The following is a 15,253-nucleotide window of genomic DNA, read 5'->3' on the forward strand; positions in this document are numbered from 1 at the left end:
CCTTGTGCCCACATACCTTCTGAGGAGAGTTATGTAAACTCGCTCAATCACTGTTTGGTGTTGTCACGAACACCTGAGGCAAATAAATACACTTCTTCCTGTAGCAGAGAACCCACAATCGCGCAAGAAAGTTGGCGAGCCCTTCCGATGACTTCTTTATGCTCGCGCCCTCCTCCATCTGGCGCTCCTGCGTATTTCTGTTGGAGATGGCTGTTGGTTGGATTCTTTGAGCCATCGCGCAGCTACGATGGCCGCGGCCATTCACCCATGTCACTGTAGTGATTCAGGCAGCTCTGCCCCCCGCCCCCGGGAATTCCCCCGCACATAGAGAGCCAGTGGTGGGGCAGGGGCCAAGTGGGTGCGGCCGTTGGAGCAGTGCCGACCTTTGAGTGTGCAAAAAGCGACGAGAGGAGAGGGAAATGTGCAAAAATGCTGAAAAAATTACAGGATTGCACTTCAGTGTGCTTAAGAGTGGAAATGCGAAAGCCTTTCGCTTTCCTCTCTTTCTCCCTCCATTTTTCAGTTTTATTTTATTTTAAAATTTTTGAATGTTTTTATTTTTAATTTTGCTTTTCCTTTTATAATTTATTTCCCCCTATTTTTATCTGGCCTTGAAAATTGCATTAATTGAATTACATTAATTACAATCTTTTTTTTGTCAATGTAACCACAGCATATTTTCTTACACACTAAATATTTTTTTCACCAGCACATTCACACAAAACGATACTGTGAACGGACATTTAAATCATTAGTTCAATTTAATTAACTAGTTACAGTTGGTCAATTAATCTTCACATTCATTCATATGGAGCGACGTTTTCGTGCGGACAAATTGCTGACAGGACATAGCCGTATAATGCTTTTGCATTAATAAAAAAATGGTCTACAGATAACGGCTTCCAACAAACACATTAAAAAAATTCTTGCTGAAGGATATTCTTTAATGTCCCAACTATACCATAACTTTTCAGAGCTTCTTTAAAGCATTCCTTGTCCACACGACACTTCCGCTCATAAAGCGGCTAGGGAGCATCTCCTTACCTCCGCTCTTCCACTGGACCCTGTTAACGAGAACATTCCATGTGTCTCTTCCGAAGCTCATTGTAAGCAGAACGTTGCCATTTAACATTTTCGATTAAATCGCCTCAGGAACATCAACTGTCGCCGGCTTCATGACACCACCACTCAGGGTTTTCTCACTGACACCTCCAAGCTCTCCTAGGTGGACCAAGCTTCAGTTAACAAGCTTTGTGGTAATGCTGCGTACAGCCCCCAGAACCTCCACAAATGGCTCACTTCCCATCACCCACGATCGCTGTTGCAGATCCCACATGAGCGCAGATTACTGAAATACCTGTACTGTTCCCTTGATTGTAAACCAGATCTATTTCACCTAATATGACACTGCTCCTTCTTTCATCAAGGTAGGGACTTGGCAACCAAACATGACACGCCCACAGATGCCATTGCCTTTGGTCAACTGCTTTCTCTTGGCCTCCACAGCATTAAGGAGGACCTTGGTGCCTATGGTAGGCGAAGTGGCCTTATACAACCAGCGTGAGGTGAGACTTCTCACCCCGCTTAGTGGGTTACTCATGCCCTATTTCCAATTCGTAGCCATACGACCTAGATGTAAACTATTACTTTCCTTCTTCCCCATCCCTCGACCATGGCCACAGGCTCTGCCTCAATAAGAGCTTATTCTTTCATTCATTCCTGCCCACCCGTGAGCCTTTCAAAGTTGCACCACACTTCAAAATTTTGTGGCAGGTCATGAAACCCAGTACTGTCACACAGTATATACCATTCAGGATACTGCACGTGCTGAGGACATGTACTAATTGGGTTTTTGGTGTGTGTGACACAAAATTTAAGGAAGCGGAGCACTGTAATCCTAATGAACTGCATCACAACAGGTCTTTGTTGTAGTGCATAACGAGGAAAGAGTAAGAGGCACATAGCGACAACCCAAAGTCGTAAAGACATTGTGTCAGTGCATTCAATTTTATTATATCTCTGCTCTCAACCACTGTCCACATAGTGAGTCCGACAAACACTTATTTTCCAATACAAAAGTCCCTGAATATAACGTCAAGTATTTCTTCTGTGAAAACACGGCCTGTGATCTTGCCAATGTGAGTGATTGCAATCCTCAAGTGTTCAGCACCTATTACCGAGTCGCTCTGCACCTCAGTGCTGAATAGCTTTAGGTGCTTCAAGCACTGCTCGAGGTTCCTTCTGTGCCTTTCCTGGGTCAGAAGGGGGCTACACTCTGCTGGCTTGCCACACCTGTAAAGCAAAGCATGAGAAGCAACCTTTAACAATACTGATTCATACTTTACTGCTGCCATTTTAACTGCAGAACTGATGGTGCTCTCTTTAACTTAGTTTCATCATTCACTGATCATCCACTGTGGCCTTTTTTGATTTTTTGGTACCCTCATTCACACTGTGTTGCTTTTTGATCTTGCTTCTACAGTATATTCTGCATGCCTATGATATGCTCCTTTATTCACTAGTGTGTATTATCTGCCTGTTCTTTTCTTTCTTTTTTGAAATATTTTATATTTTCTATAAAATGCTCTTTCAGTGGCCTGTTTAAGCAGAATACAAAAAATAGTGTGACTTGCTCCATAAAACAGCCAACAACATGCATTTGGTCGTGTCGTCTTAGAGTGCCTCGGTATATTTTTAAACCCAGGCTAAAGTTAGCTGGGACACCCAGCATATGTTACATGAAAAAAATAAATAAAATATCTTTTCAGAGAGAGGCTAACTGCAGATAGTGCATTTAATGCACCATGCATAAAGTGTGCTGAAGACTGAGAGCATAAAACAAGCTTGTGTTATCCTGCTTGAAAATGGGTCTAGTTTTCTCCTTACGGCCATCTTTTTTTTCTTGCTGCATCTCATAGTGGCTGCTTTTTGTTTTTTTTTCTTTCCATCCTGCTCTTGAGTACTGCGAAGGCACCCAGCAGGGCAAGTGTGCGTCTCTCTTATTTCGCTTTTTCTGCAGCATAGCTGTTACCACACCACGTATGTTTCCCTACACCACAGGCGATGTGCACAGCGCCGATATCTGACCATCTCTGCGCCAAACGCTTGTTGTGACACAATGTCTGTTAAAAATGCAGCCCCACAGTTTTTAAGCTCTAAATCAACGAGCGGATGCACTTTGCACATACATACCTTCTAGTATGTGGGTGGGGTAACATGCGCACAATGCCGAGATCTGACCTCTACGCCAGCACAGGCGCGGTGGTGCCCTGCTTTTAACGCACTGGCAAGGCACAACAGCCTTCCCCCAAGGAAGCGCACTCTTGCAAGACTGCTTTCCCACAGCTTTGTGCGAAGGTGTGCGGAAGCCATCTTGCGGGGGTGCTCTTTCTTGCGTAAATGCATTTTGTACATTTTTCTTCCCTTAATGCCGCGCGGACACCTTGTGAGTGCTGTTAAACGTGGTTGCTGTTGCTCGCGGTTGCTGCGAAAGTTCGTCTTAACTGAAGGACACATGAAACGGTTCATCTTAAGCAGATTTCCTTTGCATTAATTCAGTCCTATATAGGAAACCAACCAAATGATCTCGCTTGTTCACCTTCTCCGAGAATTCATCTTAACCGATAGCCGCCGCGGTGTTTGAGTGGTTATGGTGCTCGGCTGCTGGCCCGAAAGACACGGGTTCAATCCCGGCCGCGGCGGTCGAATTTCGATGGAGGCGAAATTTTAGAGGCCCGTGTGCTGTGCGATGTCAGTGCATGTAAAAGAACCCCAGGTGGTCGAAATTTCCGGAGCCCTTCACTACGGCGTCCCTCATAGCCTGAGTCGCTTTGGGACGTTAAACCCCCATAAACCAAACCAAACCAAATCATCTTAACCGAGTTCGTTTTAAAGGAAGTCTACTATAATAAAAACAACTTAACAGATTTTTACGTGTTCTCAAATGTGAATTCACAGTTTCTGCACCAATCAAAAATGCAAGAACACTCACAAGGCTTCAAGCCGAGCGCTGAGGATCTTCACCAAGTCGGCAATGCCTTGAAGCGTGGTGCAAGATGTGAAGCAGCTCTCAACAGGCAGCCTCTTTGCTTTTTTTTCGACTGCCACTTGCTCATCAGCAGACAAAAGGTCTCGCTTGTTGAAGACAATCAGGCGTAGTGGCGCACACGACATCAGACCGAGTTGCTTCAAGTAGTCCTCAGTAAAATCTGTCGTGGGTTGCAGGTGGAGGAACTCCTTTGAATCCACCACTATGAGTGCCAGATCTGCACCAGCTGCCCTGAAATGGAAGTTGTTTTCCACTTAACTGATACAAGCAAAATTTTTGTCTTCCCCTTTCCTGAATAGCTGTATATATTCAGGTCATAGAGCATATGTTAAATTAAAATTTAAAGAACCTGAACGTTTCATGAAAAGCTGCATTCTAATGGTGGCGCCTAGCAGATTCCTGCACACTACATTTATCCAAACCATGGAAATAAATCTGCCCACCTCTGTGAAAATGAGAAAGATATCTCACGACACAAGCCACTCAAATACCTACACCTCCGTTTGTGCATTGGTCTGTGTCTCCAGGTTTAAAAAGCTGACCACACCATTAGCTTTTCGTGACGCCAATAGGCAGAATTTGTACATGTCATCCACCTTCTGTTTGCTCATGCCACCTAGGATGAAAGTCGCACAAAGTTCCACCGCCATTGCTACTGCCTTGCTGCACAGACTGTGTTTGCCTCTATCCATCACGTAACACGATGTGAGCGCACAAAACTAATGTCAATAACTATGCAGTTGTGCACAAAAACTACAACTAGAGCAGCTGTGGTAATTCCAGTTGAAATGAAGTGGCACTATAACACTCATCACTGGCCTTTGCGGACAACCACTCAACAGCCCACTGATTCGAGACAGTTCACTGAAGCTCAAGGCTAAGTGCACTACAGATTATCGCAAGCACGAATGACATATTGGAAGCAGTGTACTGCATTAGAGTGTCATAATGAAAGCCAGAAGAGAGGCAAGCGATGGCCGACTTTAGTCTCTTCTTCCATTCCGTACGTCCTTCCCTCCACGCTGTACACCTTGTTTCATTTCACCACTAATACTGTGCTTTTGATAGCAGCCTTTTATGCCCCATCTCCTGGTGCTTTGGACTGCAGGTCTCTGAAGTCACTCTGCTATGCCTCCGATGTCTGCTCTCCTACCTGTGCTATCTCTCTCTCTCTCTCTCTTAATCTGACTGAGATGGAGCTGTTCAATGATCACATATCACTCTGTACCTACAGGTTTGCTCACAAATGCTACCATGTTTGAAGTTACCCTTAGCTTAAGAAGCCAAAAGACCACAAGGCTTACAAGTGGGCCTGCCATTATTACCAGCGCTGGGCACGCGAAATTCCTTCTTGTTCAACTGGGTCATCACTGTTGCGAAGGCCAGCAGTATCAGAAAACACAGCAGGGTAGCCGCCAATATCCAACATGCTCTCGACCACATCTCTTGTTGTTCCTGCAATAGGCGACACTATGGCCGCATCCCTCTGACCTGTTTCACAAAGAGAGTGAGAAAACAAACAGCCATGATTTCCTAATGCTTTCATTGATTTTTTTAATGATTTTTAATACTCATCTTGGTCATGCAAAAACCGGTATCTGTTTGTTTTTGTGAGCCATGACATACACCAGTGCAATTGTCCACCTAATCAGTCACTCATTAAATCGGAATCATCCACTTGATCGTTCACTCATTCACTTGCTTGCTTCCATTTCCTCTGAGCTAAAGCCGAAAGGACTCTAGTTATAATTTATGACAAACAAAACTAATAACACAAATTCATTCAAACCCAGGAAACGCTGAAGCAGAACTGTTTTTAACACTGCCTTGGCATTGAAAAGTTTGCAGATTCAATAAGGAATGGCTCAAGGGCTCTGTTGAAACTACTCTTACCTTACAAATCCTTCAGACGAAAAGTTGTAAATATTTTATGCTGGCTATATTTCCTAACGTATTTATGCATCTTGAGTGAGACTCTGCACTTTTGCAACATCAAAGAGTAAATGCAAAGAAATATTCATGTGGGGAGTATGTTTTTAAAATCTATTGCCAAGAACCGTGTCTGGTTGCCTCATTTTTGAGCCTCATCACAGAGATGCAAGATGCAGCTCCCAAGCTGAAAGAAGCATAAAACGGTTTGAAAAGGTAATAAATCGAAGCACAAGCAAAGCACGTTAATGATGTCAGCTAGACACAAGTATCATTGCACTCCGAAAAGCAAATGGGGCCTTTTCCATGCACTATTTATAATAATTTTTTTTTTCCAGTATTGTAGGCGAGGTCAGGTGTAGTGATGTCATTTTGCACATACATACATCATTTTATGGTTGTTTTATGCGTTCACATCTGGCATAACAGAATGTGCTATTTGTAGAATGTAGGCCTCTCAGAGGCAGTGCACTGCAGGTTTTAAGGAGTCAACTGTATAGCCCCACTGAAGCAAACTTCACCACCAAATTTGAAATACGCTGGATCCTGGGACTTTCATGTCAAACTTATGATTTTGGCTAGAGGCACCAAATTGACAAATTTAGAGTAGAAATTCAATGCATTATATGCTTGAACTAGAAAGCACAGCAGTTTCAGGAGCGCGGCAATGATTCTGCACGCAACAGCCAAGTACAGCTGTGTACTGTACTGTTGCCGACTAAAAACACATTGCGCTCTTACTCTTAGTGACAGGACAGACGTACCACCATTTATTTTTCTCAGTAAACCAAGTAAGCATTAAACGGTGAGTATGAAGATGTCAATGACTCAATACTACTTACACAAGGCATTAAAGAGGCTGCTTTTTCCAACATTGGTCCGGCCGATAATGGCAACCTTTACACCACCTCGTAATCTTTCTCCACGTCGCCCATCCGATAGGTGAGCCTGGATCTCTGTGGCTAGCTTTTCAGCCTGGGCTGCAGCTGGAATGGCCTTCATTAGAAACGAATGTAGGGAGCTGGTCAGTGGTGTGCAGTACCGGAGTCCAGTATGGCTTCTTCTATCCCCTGGTCCTCACTGAAGTCGATGAAGGCTTCAACATTTGCCAGGCACTGAAAGAGAGAGAAAATGAGAATTGAATGATGAAATGAGAATGAGTGAAATGAGCCATATTCTGAGTGTTGTATTCCATCTTTCTAGACCTCCGGTCCCACTCTTCCCGTGTGGAACTTTTGTATTTTGCAGGGATTTTAACTACCCTGACATCGACTGGGAGCAGTTGTCAGCATCATCTCGACAGTCAAAAAAATTCCTTGAATTAATTCTTACTTTTAATTCAGTTCAGTCTGCTAAACTCCCAACGTGTGGTACCAACATTCTTGATCTTGTACTTGACTCAAAGCCCGAGTTGTTTCAGTCTTTCTCATGCAACAGTTGGATTAGTGATCATAACCTACTATTTTTTAATTTGTCCTTTGTCATCCATTCCCACTTGCCATCATTAAAATACATTCAAGACTATAACAAAGCCGACTATGCGCAAATTACCTAGGGCCTGAAAGTGTTTCTGCATCAATTCAGTAAATCTGCCCATTCCCGAACAGTTGATAGCACCTGGTTGCTTTGCAGCCAAAAAATGGTATCACTCATGGAATCACTTGTCCCCCTTGTCTGCACTCGCAAAGATGCTGACAAGCAATGGTTTTCCAATGCTCTCTGATGGCTGTTCAAAAAAAAAAAAAAAACACCTTTTCCGGGCAGCCAAAAATTCAGCCTCCAATTCAAAATGGGGCAAGTATTTCAAATGCCTCCGGAACTGTATGAATCTTTTGAGGTGCACCAAAACAAATTTTTCAGTAATGATTTGCATAATATCATCAGAAGTAACCCCCCAAAATTCTGGAAGATCCTATTACTAAACCATAACTCACAACAAAATATGTGTACAGATGTTATGAATACATACTTTTCTTCCGTTTTACTCCAGAGCCGGTCCTGAATGCACCCAACCATCCCAGCGGTAGTTTTAGCCAGATGCCCGATTTCCATTTCTACCAAAGGCATAGGTAAACTTATTGACAACCTGAAGTTAACGCTCCTGGGCCTGACGAGATACCTGACACGTTTCTAAAAGGCACTAAAGAAATTTCAAGCCAGATATTACAAATAATTTTTAGCCAATCAATTTCAAGTAGCTCAACACCGAATGATTGGATATTAAGCAAGGTTGTTCCAGTTTTCAAGGCAGGCGGTCATTCTGACCCATCAAACTATAACCCAATTTCATCAACATGTACTTCCCGTAAAATGCTGGAATATATCATATAGTCACAAGTTGCTTTTCACCTGGACAAAAAGTTCCTTCTTTTTCACCAACCAGCATGGATTCTACTCTGGATTTTCATGCGATACCCAGCTGTAGGAATATACTATGGACCTAAACCTCAACCTGGATTCTCCATTTCAAACTGATATCATCCATCTAGATTTCTCTAAAGCCTTTCATCAGGTAGCACACACGCCTGATGGCTAAACTCGCGCTTCTCTCCCTAGATGTCTTAATACCGTCATGGATTTTCTTTTTCTTCTGAGACTGTACTCAGTTTCCTGTTACTGGAAACCGTCGCTCCAAAACCTCCAATCTTATTTCAGGTGTACCACAAGGCTCTGTCCTAGAACCGCTTTTATTTTTAAACTTTATCAACAACCTCCCTACAGGCATTTCATCCACAATTCGCCTCTTTGCTGACGATTGTGTGCTTTATCGTCGCATTACTACTACCTCTGACCAGTCACTCCCGCAGAAGGGCCACCTGGCTGATGAAGCTGAATAAGTCCAAATGTAAGAGTATGCAAGTGTCCCGAAAGCATTCCACCCTAGATTATACATACTCATTATCACGTGTTGAATCTTAGTGATATCTAGGTGTTATCACAGATAAACTGAACTGGTCTGAACATATAACAAACTTGTGACTGACACATCCAAAACACTTGGCTTCATCAGATGATCTTTTTTTTTATCTCCCAGTTACATTCGAAAACTTTCCTATGAGGAATAAGTTAGATCGAAAATTGAATCTAGCTGTGCAATATGGAGTCCTCATAAACATTACCTAATTGAATTACTTTAAATTATCCAGAATCAGGTGGCTCGCTTAATTTGCTTAATAATCTGTGTCATAACCGCCCCGACCTTTGAACCTGCCTTCTAGTACCACCCGTAAAACATCACGTCGGTTTCTCAATTCTCTGAGTGCGCAGCGTATAACTGGTTCCACAAATGCATTCAGTAAGGCATTCTTGCCCTCGGCTAATGATAAATGGAATTTGATTTCCGAATCTACCGCCTATGAATGCATCAACTCCAAATTTAGGCATTTCATATCAGCTCATTTTGCTTAATTAAACTGATGAACAGCAAAAGGTTATCAATTTCTCTTTTCCTGCTCGACTCCAGTCTCAATTTATATATTACCTTTTGTTCTGTGCCTGCGTAGTTTTGTGCGTATTGTGCTTGTAAAAACTGTTTCGAATATTCTGTAAGCGAATGCAGACACGTATCACATAGGTGCTCTTGTCATCCGTTTGGTTTTTGCATTGTACTTTCATTACGCATAGTTCCACAGAAATGTATAACGTTACCATGCCTTTTTTTTTTGCAGTATAATAATAATATAATGAAATCACCACAAACGTACTTGCTTGCTTCCCCCTTCTTTATGTAATGCCCGACCCGGGGCCCTTAAGGGACAATAAATGATGATGGTGAATACGGTAATGTTTGGGAAGTTGATTCACGGGTTACGCAGTTATGTACCAGCAGGTCTTCTAAACACAGCTCCAAGCTAATCTGAAACACACTTTGTGCATTTGTGTTTAACCAAATTCAAATGATATTTGGCTCAGCTTAGTATCTTTGCTTACAAGTACTGCCCTACAAAGTGCTCACAGCTCATGAACAGCTCAGATAAAGGTCAGCTCCATCTCTCTTTCATTTATGGTACATATTCTAGAGCACCTTAAGGTGCCAAGAAATTAATATGACGTGCTAGTTAATCACTGCCTTATTGAGAGAAGACAAGCTAAGCAACGATAAAATGGGACATGGGAATGATGTGCATCTTGAGGATAATAAACCAGAGAAGCAAAATCAGCTGTGCATCATGGTGCCATACCAAGTATCTCGTCTCCATTTGAATTCAACATGGTCCATAAGCAAAAAGAGAAACATTCAAAGCTTCATTTGTAAATCTAACAATAACTTCTGCTCTTAAGCATGCTCTTCTCTAAGGACGCCACTCAAAGGCAGCCTTTACCACCATTTTCAAAGCATCATGCACATTTAGAAAAAAACAGTTTTCACGGTGGCATCATAAGGCGTTTGCTGTCTTAGCAAGGATTAAGTCACAAATAATCATTTTTTATGAAAGTGCCATGAAAGAATAAGTAAAGTGCTAAGTAAAGTAAAACAGCAGGCAAGTACCCTCTTTCCTCCTGTAAACTGTATGTGTGAACATATCCTGTGTGTGCTAGTGGTTGCTTTTTTTTCCACGTTTGCTGTACAAAACATTGTATCTCACAGTATCTGGGGGAAGCACGCGGAATGTATTTGCAAGGCTTCCCAGTAAAAAGAAAAAAAAGACAATTGGTTCCAATGGGACCCAAATGGTGTACAACTGGTTTTAACTGGAGTGGTGTTCTGGCTAGATAGTCCAAATGGACTACCAGCTGGACAAAATGAGTTTCCGACTGTTTCTCACTGGAGTAGCATTCAAAACGGATACTCCAAATGGGCTCTCAATTGAAGAAATTAAGTTTGTTGCCCCAACTGGACAGTCCAAATAGACTGCCAGTTGGACACAGCACCAGTTTAAGGCAGAGGTCACATTCAAATCAGACGCTCAGCTGGATAAGTTATTGTCAACTGGTGAGCCCAAATGGTCTTACCAATTGACTACAATGTTTAGGCCAACAAAAAAACAATGTATCAGCGGTATACTGCAGTTTTTTTCGTGCCTTACGTGTCTTAAAACACACTTAGACGCCACAGCCATCGCTTGGTCGATGAAACCAAAACAGCATGAGAGAAGAAATTCAAATTTAAAATATTTGGCAGTCATCGGCAAATAGCATATGGCGGTTCGCCTATTCTAATGTCTTGTACATCATTAAAAAGAAGAAAACATGCATATAAAATTAGGTCTCTGCAGTCCTTTAATTTGGAGGTACACTTAGTAAATATTTGCTGGACACAGTAACTAACAAGGACCTAATAGCGGGTTTTAGAATAGGGGGACCCTGTCGAGTAGGGGGATAACAGCCAGACTGCCAGTACGCCTGTGCAGGACAATAACCCGAGGAGTGTTATTGTTCTACGCATGCGCTTTGGCATTCCGCTATATCCCCTAACCAATAGGGTCCCCCTGTTCTAAATGTCTGTAATGAGTCCAACTGGTCAGATCCAACTAGTGGACTAAAAGCACAATAGAATGAATTGTAATATCCAATTAGTTCCAGCTGAAATTTCCAGCATTTTTTTTTCTTCGTGGGTTAACAACAGAATTTTACGTAATGAATTACAATTGAATGCTTATAAATTACATATTCTAGGAGTTTTGTAATGCAATGATTACTTTTTCAAAAGGGGTAATGTTTTCAATAATCCAATGACATTTTTTCAGTAAATGATTACCCAGCTACTTTTTATTCAAAAAACAAATTGTAACCACTGAGCCTGGTGATAAATACTAGTGTTAGTGTTGAATATTCCTTCATGATAGACAGACAATGTTCAAGCTGCAGAAAAGCTGTGCAGGCAAGGATGCCCAGAATTGCAAGCCCAAATGGCCTACATTTGACTAGCCCTGCGTTCCATGGTTCCCATATTTCTTCACGATGGCACAACAGAATGTCATGTTTAATGAGCCTGAGCTTTGTCTGCCCAGAAAGCGAATAGCAATAAAGCGCGGTTTGTGTATTCGTATGTAACAACTCCACCCTACCCTCCAGCACATACACCGAGACAGTCTTCAGTGTCGCTGCTCATGTTTTCACGAGAAAACATGAAAAAAATGACTGCTGGTGAAAAGTAACAGTGTTTGAATTTGCAGCAAACAGATCAAAGAAGCCGCATTGGCTCATTCTAGTCCATGTGTATTTGTCCTAAGGTAATAAAACTGGAAAGAAAAATAATGTATAACAGTAATCGATTACTCTTGTGTAAATGGTCACTTACTTTTGGGAGGGCTTAACTAACCATAGAAATTAGTTACAATTGAGATGAAATAATCCTAATTGTAATCGGTTATACTAATTCTGCAAGGCGTACAAGACTGCTTAACAGTGACGTACAGGTATTGGTGTCAGGCCTGCATATACGTGCTGCTTCTCGTGGAGAATGCCCAGGTGTGGTGAAAAAGGTAGGTATGCAAGGTCAGGAAAATGGCACTAAAATATACAACTGGCTTAAAGGGTAAATACTGACTGCAGGCTCTGTTGGTGTGGTCAGGTGACGAGGAGGGAAGGAGAATACGTGAGAACAGGGGTTTGGAGAGAACACAGAATGAAAGGGGGGACAGGGATGAGCAAAGTGGAGATTTGACTAATTCAACTGATAAATTACTTCACCAAATTAATCAGTTCAGTGACAACTGAATGTAACTGAGTTTAATTATTTCAGCAATTAACGAATTCATCAATATAATAAATTATCGATTAATTTGTGCAATAAATGACGAATGCAACACATTAACAACATCATCCAATTAATTCATAAATTAATAATTTGGTGACCTAATTATTCAGTCATGCTAATTACATAATTATTTGGTGTTCACTTTAATGAATTTTTTATGGGATAACCATATCAAGCAATTGGAGGGTAAACCCTCCAATTGCTTGATGTGGTTATCCCATAACAAATTCATTAAAGTGCAAGGTACCTACTAGGACAAAACTTGTAATCTACCATGCTCCAGATGTTTTGACTCTCATATTAAATATTGTGATTCGGTTTGGGGCACAACAATGCAAACAAACGATTTTATTATTACAAAAAAATGCAGTACGAGCAATAGCAGGTGCTACATATTAAGCACCTACAAATTCTTTATTTTTAAAATACTGCATCATGAATGCGAGGCTTATCCATCAGTACCGTGTGATTCAGCTGTATAAATCTCAAGTACACAGTGACACTACATTTTTAACTGACCTTGCTAATATATGGGAAAATACCGTTCTTCATAATACAGAACACTATGAATACTGTTATGTACCTTGTCCATGCACAAATTACGGATTTCAAACACTAAGATATGTATTACAGTCTTTCCTGAACATACACTTTCACTAATCCATCCATTCTCTCTGTTTCATATAACAGTATCAGAAAGATGTTCCTACAGATGAATAATATCCAGCTGTAAATTATACTAAGTATTCAAGTGATGTCATTAATCTGCTATTCTTTGCCTGCGTGTAACAGTACAGAGACTATGCTGGTGACCTATTATGAAGATATTGTACACATTTATTTCATGTATTTTCTTGTTTTGTTGTTACTTTTATCTGCCATCGCTGTGTTGAACAGCTACGGGAGATGGGAGCTTTGTCAAGCCGCGTGCGCAGCTTGATTTCCTTTCTCCTCAGCCATTGTACGACTGAACTAAACGGAAATGAACTGTTCTATTAATTTCTTCTATAATGGATGATTGACAATTCGTGCGGACATGCTCTGATGGTAGGTCCTGTATGCTACTCATTAGACAAGAAATGCCTTCGCATTAAAAAATTAGTCCGACTACAATGAACTACTGCGCCTTTAGTGGTATTTTGTTGCACGTTAATTTTGAAAAGTTGTTTTTCGAGGTTGTCGTTGCTAATTTCCCCAAATTTTCTCATTAAGAGATTATTAGCTACACTGAACTCTCTATGTATGTGCTCCAGGAAAGGGCGGTATTATCACGTATGAACACCTTGCGCAACAGCCCATAGTTGCTTCGATGAATGAAGCAGGTATGGACCTTGCGGAGTGGTCATGTGACATTTCTCGAGATTAGAACAGCCATACAAGACGGTGGTGACCCGTATGTAGTCCGGACATGATCGCGCGATGTTTCTCCACAACCGCTTGGTCATGAAGGAAATATCCCCATGTTTGCCGTCGTGTTTCCTCAAAGTTGTACCGTTGGTTACAACCTGCTGTTAGGAAAAAATAACCGATTACCAGTAATTAATTAGATGTAATGCATTACGTGAAACTCTCGTAGTGGAGGATACTCATTAGAAGCAGTGAACTCACAAATGGGATACAATCTCAAGGAAGAAGACTGGGTGGATTTTGGGAGAACATTACGCAGTAATAACATCTACCATCTTAAGGTCGTGTGTCCACTGCATGTAGAGCTTGCTGAGGCTTCCTTCCATCTGTTCCAACGCCTGGATCCTCTGGGCTTCTGTCTCGGCTCGTAACAGGTCTGCCAAGCCTTCAACCTCTGCTAAGTCCATTTTGCCATTCAAGAAAGCCCTGAAAAAAAAAAAAAATCCACCATAGTTTATAAGCACATGAAGCGCGGGATATTAATAATGTAAGAGAGTTCAATTAAAATATGCCACCTCTTTGTAAACTCGCCGGGCTCTGCCTGCCTTACGTCTTCAATGTGTGACAGTGCACCCAGTACTGCGTTAACAACCCCGGGGCCTCCGTGAACATGCAGTTCGCAGCAGTCTTCACCAGTGTAACTGTGAGGTGCTGCACAGCAATGTGAAAGCACAAATTAATCGTCGAAGCACCGCCAGTGCCGTGATAGCGAGTTTTTCTCGTCGTCTCTCTTTCCCCTAAAAATGTACACCTAAGGCAACAACCAAATAATCATTCATACAAGGAAACCACAAAACAATGGCGCTGTCGAGATGAACGCCCGAGCAAGGATGCACCAGCTTTCGCAGCAGTGCTTTCCGCGGCGTCGGCTGCTTCAGGTTGGCTATGCGACGCAGTACAGCTGCGGCGTGCGGCCCAGATACTCTGATTGTGGCAAGGGCGCTCCTTACTGAACCGGAAGAAAGTGCGAAAATAGTCGACGTCGACTTTGTTCTCACGAATGACGAAATGTTTCGTACGCGAAGATACATCGCCACCGCGAACAGCGTGCACATAGCTACTATGGTAACGTAACTATGCTACTGTGTTCATGGCTTCGCGCTGGCTTCGCTTCATGCGGCTAGGTGGGCTAGGTTTGGCTTTTTGGGGACATTTCCACTAATTTGACG

The 15,253-nt window shown here is 42.1% G+C and overlaps 1 protein-coding gene across 1 annotated transcript; it reads right to left on the bottom strand.

The window, feature by feature from the left end:
• Window positions 1-1,961: 1,961 nt before the first annotated feature.
• LOC144125832 (5-taurinomethyluridine-[tRNA] synthase subunit GTPB3, mitochondrial) lies at window positions 1,962-15,150 on the bottom strand. The gene is made up of 8 exons (XM_077659554.1): window positions 14,866-15,150; window positions 14,600-14,735; window positions 14,357-14,510; window positions 7,020-7,092; window positions 6,820-6,963; window positions 5,374-5,539; window positions 3,992-4,279; window positions 1,962-2,292 (listed from the first exon to the last, which is right to left on the bottom strand). The coding sequence occupies exons 1-8, from the start codon at window positions 15,137-15,139 to the stop codon at window positions 2,061-2,063; spliced, it is 1,467 nt and encodes a 488-aa protein (XP_077515680.1). The 5' UTR covers window positions 15,140-15,150; the 3' UTR covers window positions 1,962-2,060.
• Window positions 15,151-15,253: the final 103 nt, after the last annotated feature.

Source organism: Amblyomma americanum, chromosome 3 (assembly GCF_052857255.1).
Source record: "Amblyomma americanum isolate KBUSLIRL-KWMA chromosome 3, ASM5285725v1, whole genome shotgun sequence".
Taxonomy (NCBI): Eukaryota; Metazoa; Arthropoda; class Arachnida; order Ixodida; family Ixodidae; genus Amblyomma; species Amblyomma americanum.